The sequence below is a fragment of the Phasianus colchicus genome, chromosome 3 (genome assembly GCF_987193195.1).
Source record: "Phasianus colchicus chromosome 3, bPhaCol1.hap1.1, whole genome shotgun sequence".
In the NCBI taxonomy this organism is placed as follows: domain Eukaryota; kingdom Metazoa; phylum Chordata; class Aves; order Galliformes; family Phasianidae; genus Phasianus; species Phasianus colchicus.
The window spans coordinates 32,269,426-32,290,002 of record NC_143438.1 but is presented as its reverse complement, the minus strand read 5'-3'; the positions used below and the strand labels follow the sequence as shown (position 1 = coordinate 32,290,002).

Here is a 20,577-nt window from a genome sequence, read left to right as displayed (position 1 = left end):
TTATTCAGATTATTATTGTTCAGAAATATTCATATTTTTTAATATTCAAAGAATATTTTTTTTAAAGTTGAAATGCAAATAAATATATTGCCTGGTACTTCACTGTCTTATTTGGTGTAGATATAGTCTAAAAATAACCTCCAGAGTAGATATCATAGAACCAGAGAATCATACAGTCATCTAGTTTGGAAGAGACCTTCAAGATAACCAAGTACAACCAAAAGCCTGACCTACTGAGTCCCATCACTAAACCTCGTCCCTTAGTGTCATGTCCACATGTCTTTTAAATACCTTCAGGGGCAGGGACTTCATCACCTCCCTGGGCAGCCCTGTCCAATGACTGATCTCTCTCTCTCTCTGGGAAGAGATTCTTCCTAATGTCCAATATAAACCTCCTGTGGTGCTACTTGAGGCTGCTAGGAACTTGGACAGGAGAATAATAAAATATCCAGAATTATACATGAATCAATCTGTCTAGTTCTTAGAAACATTTTTATTAAATATTTTTAACTTCTGAATGAGATATAATATTGGTGGCTTTGTGCAACACAGTGGCATGTAAAGTAAAAACAATTTAACGTGCAATAGAAGTCAGTATAAATTACCCTCCAGATTGATCACCCAACCAGAATGTTTGGATAGGGAAGAGTCACTTAAGGCTTGCCAAGCACAGTGCATCCCCAGACAGAGTCCTCCAAGCCAGTTTCAAACAAACTGGCTTCAAAACCAGAAGCAGGAGAAATTATTTGGCCTGTTTTGCAAATGTGGCTCCCAGGATCCAAGCTATTACTTCTTCACTGTACACTGCATTCCTAAGTAAGCAAATGCTTACTTAGAAACAACACATGGTTATCCTTTTATGGCAATAAATTTGATTCTGAATTCTTTGAAGAAAATCTTTTGGCTTTCTTAGCAAGGCATTCTTCCACATTTTTACATGCTTTTATGCTGAATTCTTTAAGTTGCCATTAACAGACGTCTCAGATATTGAGCTTATAAGGCCTGTATGATCACTTCTCTTCTGACAGCAATTTCTGATGGCTTTGTAGATGGCAAAGGCAGGGATGATCAAACTAGGCACACCAGCGATGATTACAATAATAGCATAGACCCAGCCAGGATATCCAATCTTCTGTGGTTTTGGGAATTCTTCCTGAAAGAATGAAATAAGTTATACGAAGTGAGAGGAGCAAATACATGAAAATGTATGCATTCAGTTTTTTAACAAAGAGAAACAGAACTGCAGCAGCAGTTAGCCAAAAGGGCACAGGATATGCTGATTAAAGAGCAGTTTCCAATTTCATAAAGCTGGAGAAGAGATGAAGTCCTGTGGAAAATGATGGACCCCTCATCTTTGTTTTTATTCTGTTGTCCTGGTACCACATACAGCTTATTGTTCTTCAAGAGGAAGAAAGGAAGAGTAGGTGATTTAGTGCTATAATTTAAATGATGCAAGTATATTTAGAAGAGGAAAGAAGAAATGTGGTTAGGAGAATATTAATTTCTTCTGTCAGTGATGAGTAACCAGCACCGTTGCCGTTCTGTGCTTCTACATGCACAAAGTAAGCAATACCAAAATGCTTTCACAGACATGGTCTTTTGCCAACATAGAAAATTCATGATGTTTTCAGCTCCTTTATACTCCCTACCATGAAACAGACATCTGTTGAAGTGGTCCTTTTGAGGCCCCACTCAAAATTGGATTAATGGTTGAGGGTTTTGTCCACTTCATTAAAGCTGAATTTAGGGCCCATTTTTTGAAGTGCTACTCTTTTATTATCACTTTTTGTATTTTTAACTTTTTTTTTTTTTTTTCTAATCTGAAACTTATTTGAGATGGAGGATGAATATATCTGACTATGACTCTTACATTGAAGAAAGAGATGTCAAGTAATTCTAAATAAATATTTTGGTTTTTTATACTTACATATTTAGGGTTCCAAACACTGTAGAGCAGTTCTTCATTGACTTTCACCACGAAATAAAATAAGAAGATAACTAACATAATGAGAGGACTGATAACTCTCCAGGTTACCTGCCAGAATATATTGGGCTTGTGTCCAATCATGAACTCAATATCCTTGTTAAACCTAGGAGCAAAAACAGGAACTTCAGGACAATAAAATGGGAAAGGATCAAAAGCAGGCCCAGAAGCAGGAGAGTTCAAGTGACACTCAACCATGCTTCCCCATACTTTGCTGATGTCCATGTGAGTGGAGGACTGACACACTGACACCTGAAGATAGACCCACACAGTCTGAATTTAGGCAAAGATTACTGTAATTATACGTTTCTAATTCATACTTCCCGAAAGTAAGGTAGGAAAATTATTTTCGGAAAGGTACTTTCTTCAAGAGTTCTGTGAAGCATATATGAAATAGTTTCAGAACAAGAGAGTTAGTGTAGGTGGAGTTTCAGGTAGTTGTTTCAGGGTTGTTTTTTTTTTTTTTACTAAGCATCTCAGAGCTGCACTGATTAAAAGGAAAGACACAGTACACCAAAGAAGCAAGTTGGAATAATTTTTAAAATTACATTCTATGGATAATGCTTGCTTAATTTGGATTTGTATCGGTTTTCCTGGTTTTAGTGGTATTTAACTTTATACTTGCTCATTAAGGGCACCTAGAAATATGTCAGTCAGGTTAAGCATAGAGCATACAGTAGAAAATGGAGCAAATATGTCCTTAGAAGAAGAGTCCATCCCTGTATTGCAGGTGATGTTGTCAGCACAATCCTGAACCCTGTTTATGACCCCCACATGTAAGGCAGTGCTATGTGCACACACTATTAAATAAAAACTAGTTTGGCAGTTTGAGGCCTCTATTATTCCTTTACCTTCCCTAGCTAGGCACACATGGTCCCCTGCAGCCACACAAGAAAGCCAAATTAGCCAACAAAGCTAAAGAAGCTTGCGTTTTTGTTTGGATCTAACCAGCATTCCTGAACAGAATTTTCAGATCCAGATTTGGATTCACTTTCTTCCTTTCCCTGAATGAATGCCCTCTGTCCCCCTGTGAAGAGCGCTCTGTCTTGCCTGCCAGCTCTGAGGGATGCAGATGGAGCATTCTGCACAGCTGATGCCAAGGCACGACCACAACTTGTGGGAGACCCAGGGCTTTGGAGGCCAGAAAGCCCACCAGTGTGTGTGGGACATGATGATGAGGAGCTGAGACAGGGAGCTAATTTATCTAAGCAGACTCTCACCTCCTCATGCAGCATTAAAGTCTCAGTGTGGGAACAGGGGCCAGAGGTCCTTTGCCCATCACTAGGAGCAGCACAGCTTGGGCTGATACAGATTTGAGCAAAACCTATGAGTAATTGAAGGCCTCACACTTTTTTTATGTATTTATTTCTTATGTATTAATTATGAATGGGCAGATGGAGCAATTGAACTTTCTAAGTCTCTAAAAAGTTGCTAGGATAATTACTTGCTGCTGGAATTGATAAGGTCTTGAGTCTAACAGGAACATATCCCGGTAGCCTTGGATTTGAATCCTGTTGTAAAGCAGTATCTATGATCTGCATGGGGATGCCTGCTTTGGGCAGTAACATCTGGCATTTGCTTTAAACAATCCTAGAATATACCTGTGTTTTAAGCTTTAAGCTCAGTGCCAGTGTGCTTGTGCTTTGCTTCTGCTAATGAAATATTTTATGCAGTTCTTCTGATGAAGGTTTGCTGTAAGTGTTGCCATATTTACAACATTAATGAGTTACAGTGGCATTTATGCACTCTGGGGCACTTGGTAATGCTTGATATTCTCTTCTAGCATTTTAGGAATGTATTTATTTTAGCTGGTTGTTACAGAGGATTATCTGTCACAGTGCATTAATGGAAAGAGTTTAAATCTTTCATATACAAACAAAAATCCCCACCAGATCCCTAACAAAGCATCATTTCTTCTTGCTGAGAATTTTTTTAGAAACCTAAATCATATAAGCCACCCTAAACTACAGTTGCATAATTCTAGTGTCTTCTATAACAGAAATGATGTGCACTGTGTTACAGCAGGACTGCAGTTATACAACTACTCAATATAAACACTACTGTCTAGTGATGTTTAATTTGTGTTTCATACCTGTCTATTCCATAAATGTAGACAACTGAAAACATCTCACAGAAGGCAATTATTAGCAAAGGAATGGAGCCAGCAAAACTGTCGAACAGAGCAAGCCAGTAATTGCCGGACCTCAGGACAAAAATGAAAGCTATCAAGTAAGACCCTGCGCAGATGATACCTGTGAAAAACAGAATGCAAAACAGCAGTACATTTAGACACAAAACCAAAAGTAACCAAAGAATCAACCAAAAACTAGTGAAAGTGAGTGGACTTCTGGGTTCCTTGTGCATGCTGAGGAGTTGCTTGTATCAGAACATTGTGGCCATGTCCAGGTGAGTAGGGCAGCCACTGCTGCTGTGGAAGGCTTCACTTTCTGGAAGGCTTCCAGAGGAAAAGTGCCTGCTAGGCAACTGAGAACAAGTCTGGTAGAGAATTGAGGCACATCCCCTTGAGCAGAAGCAGGGCATTTTCTGGGTATCCAACACAAAGTGCACAAGCTCATAATATCTTCCATTCCAGAAGATTCCTCACATAGCACTGCTATAGGCTTTATGATTCAAGGACTACAGGGAAGGCTCTTTGTTTCCATTTTTGGTTAGTACTCAATTCTAGCCTGAATAAAGCCTCACTGAAACTTTTCTGTGTATATATATGTGTATCTTTATATATATATATATATATATATATATATATATATACATACACCACAAATTGTTTATCAATTTTAGGAGAAACTTGCCCATAATTCTGTTTGGGTAACACTGCATTTTTTAGCATATCAGTTGTTAATTGAGGGGGGTGGAGATCACTTGTCTCTGATAAAGCACTTACCTGTAATGAGTTCCTTAGGCCATTTAGGGGGTACAATTTTAAGATCTTGTAAAGGTACAAGCACACCTTCTATATTTCCAAACATAGATGACAAGCCCAGGCAGAAGAGCATGATGAAGAAGAGAATGGACCACAGAGGTGAGATAGGCATCTTGGTGATAGCTTCAGTGAAGACAATAAAGGCTAAGCCGGTTCCTTCAACTCCCTGTGTAAGATTTCAGAAACTCCAAAAATTAATTTCATTAACATCACACAGCCTTTAAATTAACATCTGTATTCACTGGAGTTTGTTTATGCTACAGCATGCAACAATAATTATACTTTCTTTTTTTCACAAAGACCTCCAAGTGCAGCAATGTATTCACTGTAATTATAATACAAATCCTATTTCATGGAACTGGAAAACAAAAAGCTGTATGATTCCATTTCCAGTGCAAAAAAGCTGTGGTGCCCCATCCCTGGAGGCACTCAAAGCCAGGTTGGATGGGGCCCTGGGCAGCTGAGCTGGCGGGGGGCAGCCCTGCCCATGGCAGGGGTTGAACTGGGTGGGCTTTGAGGTCTCTTTCAGCCCAAACCATTCTATGATTCTATAATTCCAATTTAGCCTTGATTACCTGTTTATCCTAGCATAGTTCTGCCATCCATAAAGCACTACCACGAAGTAAGACTGTGGTGGAAAGTGGTAGCAATAATGAACTGTTCATCAAAGGACGATAGAAGCCAAAAGAAGCTTTTATGACCAGTGGGAAAGCTGTTTGTACATCACATGTGCCAGAAACTGCCACCACGGCTGCAGCCAGGTAGCTGTATACAAATGTCAAAACAGCAGCAGGCAGCTACACCAGGCCATATTTGAAAGGACTTTTCAGAGGATTTGAACTGCTTTTAAAATGCCTTTCTCTTTAAAAGCAAAACAATATTCTTTGGAATAAACTGAAGTAAACTTTTAGCCCAAGAGCATTCCAAGGAAACCACAGTCAGTAGAAATATAATTAACGAAAAAAAAAAACAATGCCAAAAAACTCACCCACACTCATAATGAAAAATGCTAATTGATTAAAAGTAAAAACGTTGCTACAGTTTTTGCAATACAAATGGTATTGGTATGAGATATGGTGTAAAACTTACCTCACTTAATAAACTTTTCAGATCACAGGTTTCAAAATTAAGGCTTGCAAAAGTGACAGGATCGGTCATGTTGCACAGCTGCTGCATTTGCTCAAAGTTATCTTGGGTTACATTGCCCTCTGGCAAATCAAATGCATTCATCAAGGTAAGAATATTTCTGTAAAAGTGAGATACAGGTATTTTGAAATTGCTTATTTGTAACACCCTCAGAATTCATTTTCATCCTTAAGTTATTAATAGCACAATGTCTTTCATAAAGACGGTTCAAGGAATCCAAGCTTTTGCCGCTCAGGATCAGATTAGGAAATTGGGAAGTCCATGGTTTCACACAAGTGAAATTCTTTCTTTTTCCCATGTGAGCCCAGTGATGTCTTTCAGGACCCAGATCACAGCTGAAGGGATCAGACACTTTGAGGCACCCTACAATAGCTGGGTATTCCTCTTTGCACTGCAAATGGACGTGCTTAGCTGTTTAGCCCAGGAGGCTATTGGGGTTGTGTCGGGTGCTTGCAGATGCACATCATGAACTTTCCCAGCTGGGTATGGAGGAACTAACTGGAACCTGTGAGACCTGGCAGCCCATGTGAGAAAGGAGTCTGAGTTTCTCCACTGAAATTAGGTACCTCTGTAACAAGCAGAGTAAATGTGGAGCTGACTAAGGTTATATTGCATCTATGCCATGCATTTGCTCAGCTGGCAGTGATAATTCTGAATTCTGCAATTTTTAGTAAAGTTGCTACACTATTTTTCTGTGTTTGATAAAGATTAAATGAAGTAAAATGGGAAGATTAGTTACTCTAGCTCTGGGTAATTGTGTAGCATGCAGAGTCACTAGCAGTAATTAAGTGCCTACACTGTAGTCCAGATGTGGCCATTTCTCAGCATTATTTCATTTCACTCTAAAAGTATAGGTATTATAGTATGTTCTGATGAAAAAAATATGTCATGAACTGAATATGCCTTGATGTTGGCAGATATTCACATTAACTGCAGTTATATCTCAAGTGTTTCAGGGAAAAATGCCACCAGCATTCAAATACAGAATGTCCCTCCCTGTTACTTTTGGAAACACCAAGGAATAATGTAAAATGTGGTTGCTTATACAACATCTATGTAGGAAATAAAGTAGCTCATACAATTATCACTCCCTGTGAAGTTCTTTTGTGTTTTTTTTTTTTGGAGTAGTGGGTGGTCCAAAAGCACGTGTTTGTGAGCTGTAATTATTCAGAAATGGTGGAGGCGTTATTGTCAGGCTAAGAGAAGTGCCTCAGCTGAACAAACATCTGGATATTCTCTTTTTCAATAACTTACTTGTCGAAACAGTCATCGTATCTTTCTGTGGCTCTGAATCCAATGATGGAGTATATGACAGTCGCTGCATAGATGGATGTGAAACCATTGATCACGGAGATAATCACAGCGTCTTTCTCACAGTTATTGCTGCAATTCAGAGAGAAGAGACAATGGATTTCAAACACATCACCAAAAGTGGTTACCAAGACGAACAAAAAAAGTAGCTTACAGATGCTTATGTACATCAGTGTGGGCTCTAAGGTTACTTTAGTGCAGCTGCTAAAGATAGATTTAGTGAATTCAAACTCAGTGCCTTAAGCAAACTAATAGCTCTGCTTTTCTTTTTTCTCCCCCCCCCCCCCCCCCAAATAACCCTATGCATAAGGAATAATTGCTTCTGTTTTTTTCTAAGTGGAACAGGAGTAGCAAAAATGTATGTCTTCTCATCTTTGTGCCTTGCATGTATACATGCACATATTGTAGGATGCAGGTAGAGTATTCTGCTGCAAGGTGAAAGATTTGGGTTTGAAATCAGCCAAGAGGAAAAAGCTTCCACTAAACTGTGGTATGGTGAAGATATAGTAGCCAACAGTATTTCAGAAGAGCTTTGTTTGACTGTTGGATGCAAGATGGCTCAAAATGTCTCCAAACTTTGGAAATACTATGGGAATGGTAGGCTGAGAAAGTGGGAGAGGTAATTTATTCTGCTGAGAAAGCTAAATTGCCTTGTAGAGACTTTTCTGCTACAGACATTTCTCCTCTTGTCTGTGCTGAGATGGAAAATCTGCATAGCTAGGAATAGACTTTCATCTGAGAGGGTAGGTAAAGAATCAATATGAAATTAGTTAATGGTTTTATTAGAAGGCTGTAAAACTCTAGTAATTGTATTTCTCTTGGACAAGGCAGGGCTATTGGGATTAATCTGATGTTGTCATATTTAATTTTATGATCACCTTCGAGAGGTGAGGAAAGCCAGCAAAGACTTGTGATCTTTCCTGATTCATAGCAATGCAAGAAGGTCTGTAAGGGGTTGAGGGCATTGGATTGAAGTTCTTTGTCATTTCTGCCGTCATTTTTTTCACTGTATTGTGAGACAGGCTTATATAACATATTTCTTTCTTTCAGAGGTGAGATGTTCAGGCTCCTCCTCGACACAAATGCGAGCAAACCAGTTGCATTTGTGCCTCACATGCATGTATGCATGCACACATTATTATAGGAAGCAGGTAGAGTATTCTGCTGCAAGGTGAAAGATTTGGGTCAGCCAAGAGTAAAAAGCAAACAAAAGCTTCCACTAAACTGTGGTATGGTGAGTATTTAAAACTTAATTTGGAGGTATTTGTCACTAATGTTGGGCTCAGAGAATGCCACACAGTTTGCCTTTCAGAAAGACAATGATGGAGGGATGACAGGCACTAAGAAACATTAATGGCTGCTCCAATATTTTAGGAGGCAGAATGAAGCACTGCATCATAATTTGCTGGTTGCGTTAGTCCCCGGGTGAAGAGTGTTTGTACTCCATCTCTTTCTTGGCCCCATCTCATGTGTAAAGGAAGCAACTGAATCTGAATTTTAAAATTCCTAAATACATCTTCTAATCCCTAAACAAAAGATTACAGCTGTGGTCTGTGAACTGCTTTGAAATGCATGTAACAGTAGCTGGCTCCAGCTGTGTGAAGAGGAATAGCAAAGCCATGCTCCCGGCTTGTGGCAGGTAGCCACTCCCTGCTTTCTAGCATGATCCACACTGTTGTTCTGTAGGAAGTCAGGCAGCCCTTGGACCTGGAATCTTTGGCTCCTGAGAGCAGGATCAGCAGGACAAGTTGTGCCTTACCTGGCAGACAGGATGGTGTCCCAGTCTCATAATTACTGTGTAATAGGAGGGCAGAAATGGATAGGCTTCTTTTGAAAGAATTAAATATTCATGTAAAAAATGGCTTTTGCCTGAATACTTACTGAACAGGGTTGTAACTGGAGAATGAAATGAGGCCTCCAAAGGCCAGGGAGAAAGAGTAAAACACCTGCGCACCCGCATCCAGCCACGTCACTGGGTTAGCCAGCTCAGTAACCTGGGGCATCAGACATACAGTCTATGTAACATTTCTAGTTAGGCTGAATATGAGGAATTTAAAACAACAAGAATGTCAGACATGCAGTACTTAAATTTTTGAAGTGTGTAAAAATTGTCTGTTCTTTTGTCAAACTTTTTTGTTTGTTTGTTTTCTCAAATGCAAGCCTATCTGCAGGCTTTCTACAAGTATTTTGAAAACTGATAAACAATTTACTTTCTAGTAAGTAGCTGACAGCTGCCATGCCCATTTCCAGAAAAGTCATTAGTGACCACTCAGAGGTCTGCTCACGGAAAATGAAAATCCTTTTAAATTTTGTTTAAAATCTGTTGCACAGTTAAACCATCCTAGTAGGTCTTTTGTACAGCTATCCAATTAGATGGTTTTCCTCCCAGCAATGTGATTTGTGCTTTCAGTCTAGACTCACCCTTAGCTAGAATACAAGGCATCCCTGGAAAAGAAAGCAAGCTCTCTTCAAACAGCTCCCTTACATCTCTCTGCAATGATCTTTCCATTTCTTGTAACAGGTTTTGATGGAGGAGATAGGGAGAGATATACATGTGTCTGTGTGTGTTTTACATCTGATGCAAAGAAAGATTCACCTCTCAGAATCAAAGCTTTTTAAGATGCCTGAGGGTCAGCCAGAAAGGCACGACCAGAGGGGATTCATTTTCTCTCAGTTATTAATTACAGAGAGAACTCCATCGTGTTTCGATAAGGCATGGACTAAGCAGTGACTTACGTTTGGAGTGAAGAGAAACACAATTCCATTGACTGATCCTTTCAGTGTCAAGCCACGGATTAGAAAAATGGTAAGCACAAGGTATGGAAGAGTCGATGTTATATACACGGCCTGCACAAGGAGTATGTAAATAAAACACTTAGATAGAATGAAACACTTATCTGAGGGCGTCTCAGAATAATATTTACTTGCACAGATGATGTCAAGGACTGGCACACACCCAAGTAAAGTTGTACAGATATGTTCTGAAGAAAACGGTCAGCAAAAGGCAAGTGCCTCAATCCTGCTAACATTAACATTAAGGTGGTGATACCTAAAGACTGTTATTCTAGAGTCTCTACGGACAAGAAAGCTGAACTGCTCAAGCCGATGTCCACATCAATAAAATCAGGTTAAATCAGATCAATTTCCATCTCATTCAGTTTCCTCCTTCAAAAAACACACCCTATGATGACACCTGAAGTTTTAGACATGCATTCATTCAAGAAACAGGCAGTTTCTACACTATGTTTAGATCCGTGTGAATAAGGTCTCACGACAGCATAATGAAAGTCATCTGTTTCACATAAAACAAAATGGAGTACCTTTCCTGTTGTTTCAATGCCTCTGATTGTGCACACATACAGTATGCCCCATGCACATGTTAAGCATAACAGAAGCCACCACTGTATAGTGCCTGAATCTTCAATAGAAGTGGAGGTGTTTAATGTTTCTCTGTACCAGAAATAATCCACGGGACTGCTCTTGGCACATTCTTCTATGTAATCTGTAACCACAACATTACGGTCATTCTGCAGGTTAAACAATAAACACCAGTGTTCAAAATTATACTATGTAAAGTCAACTAATTTGTTGTTGGAAGATTTCATTGCTGAACAGCATTTTCAAAAAGAGTATTATTTACCAGGGATACAGTTGTCCTTGTTATTTCTGTTAGTTAAAGTAAGAGGATTGATCCATGGCTAATTCAACCATTCTTTGAAGCTCTTTCAAAGATTCTTCCTTCTATATGCTTTTTCTTTCTTCTTACAAATACAGTTAGAATCCCCTTGTGCCAAGGAAAATATGTAGGGGACTTCTGAGCATACATGCATCTATACTGAATGGATTATTTTTTTTATATAGAAGAAAAGTAGCTAGGAGGGCCTTTATAATGATTGTGTGTGCACTTTTCACACTTCATCTAAAAGAACACCAAAACCAACCAGAAAAAAACAAACCAAAGAACTGCTTTGAGCTTTCAATGTACACCCTGCTGTGTCTTGCCTGGTAAAGCCTGGGCTTTACTGCCTACAACCTCCTGCAGCCTGAGGGCTCTTCCCCTCCCACCAGTCAGCAATACTTCATCTTTCTGCATCATTTAAGGACTTGTCAGCTCGTTGGAGTCCAGGAGTTGAATTCCATGATCCTTATGCATCCCTTTCAACTTGGGATATTCTATGATCCTATGATTCTAAGCTGGACTTCCAGTTGCCTGCAAGACGCTGAGCCGTGCAATACTCTGCCTTGCCCTGCCCTTGCATGATGCTGGAGGAGGGGAGTGCAGCCCTAAAGAGCTGCTCGCTGATCCATGGCAACAACCTGCTCCATTGCTCCATGCAATCTTGTGCAGGGCTGGTTGTGAACAACAAAGTTGCTCTCATACCAAGATATAATGATATTTAATGAAGATCGTGCGTATGTTTTCTTCTTCATTTCTTTTTCTTTTCAGTGTGCTATCAAAGGGTTTTTGGTGAAGAAATGGAAGAGCAGAAACAGGGACTGATATTGATTTTTGCATTGTGTACATGAAAGGTGCTGTCTGGCATCTCTCACTGGTATAGACAAAACCTTTTATATTTCCTCTCACATTTTTATCAATGATTTACATTTCTGTTTAGGTGAGAAGCTCAAAGCTGACTATAGTATCACTGACTCATAACTTCCAGATTGCTTTGAAACTCTTAGCACCATTTTAAATCAGTATGGAAAACAAATTATCCATTTAACTCCTGGTTACAGATTGAAGTTTCAAAATATAATTAGCTTTTTTTTTTTTTTTTTTTTTGTAAATCTAAATTATTAATGAAGTTACTTTGCCATTTCACAGTATTTCTGCGACTTAATATTAGCACTGATAACTGCTGAAAGAAACATGGAAATACTATTCAGCAGAGTTTCAATCAGGCTGGCAGATGTTAGTTACGAAGGACCATGTTTAAATCTGAAAAATGTTAATGCTTATGCTAAACTTGCACTTTGCAAATATTCTGAATGTAAATACGTCTGTCAAAATCTTTCCAGTGACTTCAGCTTCAAAGTCTCATATAAAGCATCCATGCTGGCCTTAAAGATTAAGTATTGATCTTTAAATAGTGTGCATTTTTACAGAACACAAATATTAAAATAGTCTAATATTCCTGACATTATTGCCCTGTCTTACTGTTGTCTTACAGAAAAAGCCCTATTTATTCTAGTTGCTACAAACAAATAAATGCTATGAAACAAAATGCAACATTTCATAGAACATACCTGTTCTGTTGTTAGTGAGAGGACAGGTACTCCAAGGCAGGGGCTCTTGGAAGGAGTTGAAGAAATACCACATTACCCAGGCAATGATAGTATTGTAATATAAACTCACCAGGAAAGATACACACATTGCTGCTATGCCTGAAAAATAACAGAAGTTAGGAGCCAAGTTTATGGGCAGCTTAACTCCCACCAGTGAGGACAGTTCCTATTCACAGTTTTGCCTTCTGATACCTAGGAAATCTGAGAAGCTAAGTATATGTACAGATCAACTGAATTTTTCCTAAATGTGACCCAGATTGTCTTTTTCCTCCAGAATTTCACCACAGAGGTAGGCAGAGGTGTGTGACTAATCTTATTTTTATGGGATGTTTGGCTGCCAGGAGGCACAGTCTGTGAAAAGCTGTAGGAATCAAGTTAGTATCTCTCCTTCTCCACTTGCTCCCAAGTAACCTGTGGTGACTTCTCTGTGAGAGAGTAAATGCTAATGATTAGGTCCTGAGAGCAATTAAGTTCTGAAGAATTTTGAAAAATTCCACATGCAATATTTTTTGTAATTGATTAACAGACACAGTTGTTGCATCAGTGATCTTAACTGTCTCTATCCCTTTCAAGTGTGTGATCACAGAATCACAGAGTGTCATGGCCCAGGTTGGAAAGTTCCTCTGGAGACCATCTGGTTCAACCAGAATATGGCACACCAAAAGAAAAGTCTGAAGCTTTGTTCTTAGTTCTAGTGCTTTATTATGTGGCTTTTTATCCTCATCAGACTTACCAACACCTTTCAGGGTAGGGTGAATGGAACTCCAGACTCCCACACTGCCTTTCCTGAGCCTTTGACCAATGGCAAACTCGAGATGAAGCAGGGGGATACCCTCCAGAATCAACAAAATCAGGAAAGGGATCATGAAGGCTCCTGTAATGGACAAGGGAAAAAAAGCTTCCTGTCACTGACATGCAACAATAAAGCATGAACTTCAGTTCTTCTGGGTTTTCGAGCACAGTGAGTTGTGGAAACCTTTCTCTGATTTATCTGCAGTGCCTTTGAATAATGTGCAAGCAGGAACCTAATTATGTGTGTGGTTTTAGGTAGGAATTCTATTCTTCCCAAGTGGCAAACATACACCTAAATTATTCACTTCTGAGGTTAAACTCTGAAGGAGCCACCTTTGGATTGGCAATGGAGGCAAGACTATTACTTTCCTGGAATGACTTTCATTTTTTTTTTCTGTAAAAGTTATGGTTTTATAACTGTGAATCATCCAAATTATAAGTAGTTGTTGAATGAGCTAAGAATGATTAGGCAGGAGCATGGAGCAAGGTGCCAGCCCCAGTAAGATTGTCTTCATAAAATGGCCAATAACTCTTCCTGAAAACTGTGTAAAACAACTGTTACGTTTTAGTAGGAGAGATCTGAAGCTCAGGGTTTAATCCTTGTTCATTTTTTTTCTTAATAAAGTGCACCAGAGATATGGTGATAACATAAAACACCACACGATACCAAAGTGCAGAGGCAAATGCTCGAAAACTGTGACTTAGTAGAGTTATAGCTAATTGTCATTACAAACTATCATCTGCTTCCTAACCACAGATGGTAAATAATACAAGAACATGAACAAAAAAATGCAGAACGCCATATGAGCTGCTCATGTTTGGGTACCTTTTGACTTTTTCCTTATGTATGCAATGAAAAATGTATAGAAAGTGATGGAGAAAATTTTAAGAATGGGAACTACAGTTTTTAATCCAAGGCAATTGAATATTTTTGGAAGATGTATAGTATGTGTTCAACTGCTTCACTGTATATCTTTATAATGGCATACACACAAGAGTTTTAGAAATAATCTGTATTAAAATTTTCTATGGGCTTAAATGAAATCTGCTAAAATCAACATTACTGTTTCAAGTGGTCACTATTACAGTGAAATTAGCCAACTATGCTCCTTTTCTTTCTACTCTTATGGAATTCAAACAATTCTAGTTGTTCACCTATTTTTGATTTACATTTTAAAGATTTGGTAATCACTGTTGATACTGACATTTAAATGCATAAAATGCTATTCAGAATGCTGAGCACTTCGAAAATGTACATGCCACTCCTCAAGTTGAATGACTAACCACTGATGCATTAGAAAATATGTTTTTGTTGAATCTAGATTCAAAAAGTAATTGCACAGACACAATTTTCTCAGACTTCTTTAGAGCATTTCATTTAGCAACACAAAAACTTCTTACTGAAAAAACCTAAAAACTATTCAAAATCACTGTAGCTCATTCGACATCACTGTAAAAGCAAGACTAACAGACTGAAAAGATCTCAAAAGAGAGCTAAGAGAGTAACTAAATTGTGGCATGTTTTTTGTTAGTGAAAAAAATGAACTGATATTTGTAATGAAGTTTGCTAAACTTCCAGCTCTACTGACTCTTTCTCAGTTTCTTCTGTGTCACTGTTGATTTGGTAGATGCAGTATGTAGGCATCATCATGAGGAGAACAGTATTCCATTTGTTTTCTTCCGCACTTTGCATGTCTTAGCTTCTTTTCCCTTTTCCAGAGACCAGGTAGTCCTTGCAAGATCAAGAGCCTTGCAGCTACAAGTTATATCGAGGTGCCCCAGACTGTTACTTTCTCACTTTAGAGGAAGATCAGGACAATTCTAACACCAGAAAGGAATGAAGGGTGGTGGTCCAGCCTAGACTTGGGGAAACTGAACTCCTGCTACCCAGAACCACTGCTAACAATGCAAAAGAGTTAATTAGCTGTCCCATTTTGTCTTTATAGACTTGCTTAGCTGTGCTGGAACGTGATCTGATATGCACTTAAGGGCCCCTCTTAATCTGATAAGGCATGCAGTGCTTGCAGATTTGGCTCTGGAGAGTTTGTACTCTACTGATACTCCACCCTATTCCTGTAAGTAACTTCTCCCAACTGTTTCATTCTTGCTTTCACAGATAGTAGGACTTATGCAGTGTGTGTGGTAAGTGTTCTCTCAGCATTGTGATCCATCTTTATGCACCCTGCTGACTTCATCTCTGCATGGGAGTGTCAGTGGGACAACCTCCCCACACACAACCTCTGCCCTTTCATGGAGATCAAGTTATTTATCTATGTATGGAGATAAAAGCTGGTCATGTCATATTCTCCTATCCCACATCAGGTTGGCTCTCACTTGCCCTCATGTCTCACTCTGTCCCAGAGCTCTTCTGAGGGTAAGATAAGGACAAGATGACTGTGTTTATACCAGCAATTTCAGTTCCAGAGTGTTCTCTCAGTTTTATACCAAAATCCCAAGAGTTTGTATGCCTGTTCCATCTTGATCTTGCCTTATTAGTTTCCATTTTTGATGCTGGATAGTCTTCTACCATACATCAGTTTCATTTTTCTCTACTGACGACCTTCCTCAGCAATGGATCACAGAATCACAGAATGCCCTGATCTGGAAGGCATCTAGGACAATCATCAACTCCTAGCTACACACAGGACAAAACGGGAGTTAATCCACAAATCTGAAAGTGTTGTCCAAGCACTCCTTGTGTTCCTGTAGTTTGGGGCTGTGCCAGCTACCCTGGGCAGCCTATTCCATGCCCATTGCCCTCAGGTGCAGAACCTTTCCCTAATCCCCACCCTGGCCCTCCCCTGACACATCTCTGTCCCATTCCCTTGGGCCTTGTTGCTGTCGCCAGAGAGCAGAGCTCAGTGCTGCTCCTCCATTCCCCTCGCGAGGGGCTGTAGACCACCATGAGTATCTATATAGTTACCTGATCCAAATACTCCTCATTTGCACTCCTTTTCACCTTTTGAATCTCAACTTGCAAGAATGGACCATCACATAGTTCTCTTAAGATGAACTTCCTAATAATCTTTACTCCTAAGAGAGACACATCTTTGTTCTTAATCAGGCAACAGTGAGATCTTTTAAGGACTTAGAAATTCTCACCCTGGTCAAAGATCTTGTTGTATAAGGAAGTAAACAGCCTCTATAGTCATTTTAACCTATGGCCACTTGTTTCTTATCATACTTATCAAGAAGAACAGTATATATTTTTGTAATTATCACCTCTGCTAGCAAAAGAGGGAAGATCAGGCCATCCTCTATAAAGAATTAGAAGCATTTCCTTATGAAACAATTTTTCACTTTCAAATAGGAAGCAGGCTGATTTATATTCTGTCTTTGGCTCCATTTTTTTCCGTGGCTGAGCCATTCTCGCAAATCTTAACTGCAAAGTGTACCTCCACTCACACAGCTCTAGTAGACTGGATAGATACTGAACCTCACTTTCCGAGGTAATGAGATTCAGGAATAGCACTATCCATACACAAAGAACTCTCTCTGTGGACAGTGTGATGTATTGCTCCAAGTTTCTCAATATTTAGCCATCTTCTACGGTGAGAGGACATGCCACAAGTGCTCCATCAACTTCTAGTGGATTTCCTGAGGCCTCAGGATACATAGGAGAGGTACTTTTATTAATGTGTTGTAAAAGAAGTCTTTAAACATGACATGCTCTTGAGAGAGCAAAGGGACTCCATGACCTTCTTTGCGCATACACAGAAAGAAAAAGTATACCTTTCATAGAGTTACTCAATAATAGTAATTAATACACTATAAAGGTATATAAATAATGAGCAATCTTTCCAGTCTGAAGACTTTCCAGCTGAGATATTGCATTCTGATCCTGATTCAGTACTGTATTACAGAACACATATCTATGCATCTGTAGAACTATTGCATTTTTTTCATAAGAAGTGTAATCTAAGATTTTCTAATGTAAAATTGAAAAAAAAAAAAAAGGCTTCACAGAAAAGGGAATATAGATAAAATTTCAGACTGAGATGTTTATGTTATCATATCCTGAATGCTCAGCAGTAGTTAGAATACAGGTCCCAGAGAGGAAGCTACCCTGTATTGACTGCTGGTGTCATTGTCACCACTTCATTCAGTGTGTCGTGTATGGAGATAAAAAAGTGGCAACATTTACTAGAGACATACGCAAGCTGTAGATCTAGAGACTTATTTTTATTGATGGATTAAACATTAAATATACATCCTCTTTTTTATAATACTCATCAGGGATGAAACAAAAATGTTTAACAGTTGATTAAATGACATGTTGCTCAATAACGATTAAACAAAAGCTATGTGTAATGTCAGATAGCAATCAAATGAGAGGAAGTCTTGATCTCATTACACGAGTGAAAGCACTGGGGCAAACATTGCAGCTTTTACATCATGTGTGTATTGAAGTCTAGTTTGCTGGTGGTAATGATGTATTTACAGATTTTAAGACTCAAATTATTTTTAAAAAGATGGAATATGCTCTATTATACTTTTTTTTTTTTTTTTTTTTTTTTTACTGTAGTAAATACTTCATTTTTATAAATACAAACTTATAATCTACAGCAACAAAAGCAAATTATGTAAGCATCAGTTTCTTTTTCTATGTTTGGATGTAGTTAAAATGTGACCATAGTTTTATGCGCAGGAAGAGGCAGCCCTCAAATAATTCTGTATTTAAACACAAACATTTGAAAATAAGAGTTATCTATATAGTATTGTCTTCCTATGTACCTCCAACAAAGGCAATTTTTCACAACCCTCTGACAAAAAATCCAACAAACACGATGTGTGACAGCCAACAGTCTCTGTTTCAGGTAGCAGATTCTTGTCCTGCTCTTACTGCATTTGGGAGCTATCCCTGGGAAACAGGAATGGGAGTGCCTGAGGGGACTGTGCTACTGTTATTTAAACATTTAAACTCATAAGGAGAAATCTTGGTACAGGCTGAGGTGTTCCTTTCTCCTCATTTTTCATATTCCTCATATTTCAGCAATGAAGTGCTGAAATATGGTAAAAACCATCTCAGGTGCTGGATTAGCCTGCTTCCTAATCAACCTGCAAGGACCGTTGTGTTTTGTCTGGGTTAACTTGGAAAAAACTGCATAAGTAATTCTATCACACACAGAATGAGGGCTATGACTCTTCTTGTCCAACGTGTAACCTTTTTGTTACAAGAGCTGGCAATGATGCAAATGACCTTCACCTTACTCTGTATGCCCTAAACACCAGTCAATGTTTAAAAAAAACTTAGTAATAAAAACATTTATTCTTGCAAGCAAGTCATCTGAATAATGTGTAGCCAGATGCCCCTGAGTTTGTATCAGTAACTCTTGACAAAGCCCTCCTTGATCCCTACTCCACCTAGGAAGATCAATTCTTAAACATCTCTCTATGTATGCTTAATGAAAATTACTTCAAAATACGATCTTTAAAACACACTTGCTCCTTTTTCCTTCAGGATTAAATACTCCAAAAGAACAAACACTTTACTCATATCCCGGAGTGCAATGCAGATGCCAAGTTGATAGCAGGCAGAATAGACTTTCAGAAAACTGTCTGGAGCATGGCAAGCTCCTGGTGCTGAAGTATAGTTGTATGCATCATTTCAAACTTGACAGCTTGACTCAGTATGCAAATTGCTGTTGAGTTGCCCAAAATCTATCATTTGCTAGAGCAGTAGATATGGGGAACACATGCAAACATGAGTTTCTCGATCAAGATATCTACATTTGGCCCGTATTCAGCTTTTCATCTGAAATAAGTTACATATTGCTTCCCTAAAGAAAAATCAGGTTTGAGACAAATCTACACACGTAATACTGTTTGAGAGGGAAAGCAGACACAATGTGATATGAATGTTGTCGTATAATATTTAAGCAATGGTCCAGCTTAAGGTCATCTTTAAGAACTAGCAGCAAATCAGGGCATTTTACAATATGGTCATTTAGTCCTAACTTGAACCCTAAGAAGTCACAGTAAATTAAATGGTAAACAATATATATTCAGAATTTGAATGACTTAATAACACTAACTTTAAAAAAACTTTTAAAAAAAGTCAACTACTTTTGTGCTGTTACTGCTGATATCGTAAATCATTTGCACGCTGACACTACAACCAATTCACAGATCGGTCTAAAACCAATGAAGACCCTATTATGAAAAGATCATTTAGGATCATGATTAGAATTTTGAACTGAGAAAACATACTGCTTACATGACAGTACAAGGCTGATTGCATCAATCATGTCTCAAAATAAGAACAGTCCCTTTTCTCTTGTCACAAATGTGACTTACTGGAAGTTTACAACCTGTGAAACAACCTTCTCCATCAGACAGTCTTCTAGAGAAGACCATCACTGTCTCTGTAGGAACTGACTTGTTCTAAACAAAGTATTCCACTATTTGTTTCCCAGAATTTAAACCTAGCTTATACCCAGCATTAGTTAAGATAGATTAAAGACATACCTCCTCCATGGCTCTGGCAGAGATATGGAAACCGCCACACGTTTCCTAAGCCAACACAAAACCCTACACATGTCAGCATGTACTGAGCCTTGTTGTCCCATTTAGGTCTGGAGTCTGCCTCTTCTTTCTCAAGGACCTCAAGTTCTGTGTGGGAAGGTATCCTGTCCTCCAGGCCAGGATTGGGTAGCTGTAACTTCACCATGTTTTAAATTTCCTTCCTGAAAAAGCTCCCACGGCAAGGAGTTTGTGAAACAGGCAGCTAGTTAGAAATCTGCACAAAAAGAGACCATCTATTTGCTGTCTTCAGCTATATGTAGTGAACCTTTGGCACTAAACTTGAAACTGCAGACCTGTGGTAAAAAGAAGCGTCAGCAAATCATCCAATTGACCAAGTCAGCTCCAACACTTATTAATGCTTTATCTGCCAAGGTTTTATGGAACAGTCTGTTCATCTAGTATAAGGCATTGATTTCAGTTAATGTAATTCAGGAGATAATTTGGCTATAAACTGTAATCACCTATAAGGTCATTGCCACTCCCCTGTTTAAACTCACTTAAATACATATATAACCCCAACAAATATGAAGTAAAGTGATTCCACTGGCCTTGCAAGTCAGTGGAGGCTTCATACTTCTTTTTTTTTTTA

General features: G+C 38.8%; 1 protein-coding gene across 1 annotated transcript; it reads right to left on the bottom strand.

Moving 5' to 3' along the window:
* Positions 1-943: 943 nt before the first annotated feature.
* Positions 944-20,133, bottom strand: SLC6A19 (solute carrier family 6 member 19). Its single transcript, XM_031589448.2, has 12 exons — positions 19,932-20,133; positions 13,405-13,545; positions 12,633-12,770; positions 10,706-10,887; positions 10,122-10,232; positions 9,267-9,379; positions 7,329-7,457; positions 6,018-6,174; positions 4,890-5,094; positions 4,077-4,236; positions 1,928-2,090; positions 944-1,153 (listed from the first exon to the last, which is right to left on the bottom strand). Exons 1-12 carry the CDS (start codon positions 20,131-20,133, stop codon positions 944-946), a joined length of 1,911 nt encoding a protein of 636 aa, XP_031445308.2.
* Positions 20,134-20,577: the final 444 nt, after the last annotated feature.

Coding starts and splice junctions, on each gene's coding strand:
- SLC6A19 (XM_031589448.2), bottom strand. CDS start 20,133: ATGGTGAAGTTACAGCTACCCAATCCTGGCCTGGAGGACAGGATACCT. Junction 13,546..19,931: donor CTGCCAGAGCCATGGAGGAG/GTATGTCTTTAA, acceptor TGTCCATTACAG/GAGCCTTCATGATCCCTTTC. Junction 12,771..13,404: donor CCCTACCCTGAAAGGTGTTG/GTAAGTCTGATG, acceptor GTTATTTTTCAG/GCATAGCAGCAATGTGTGTA.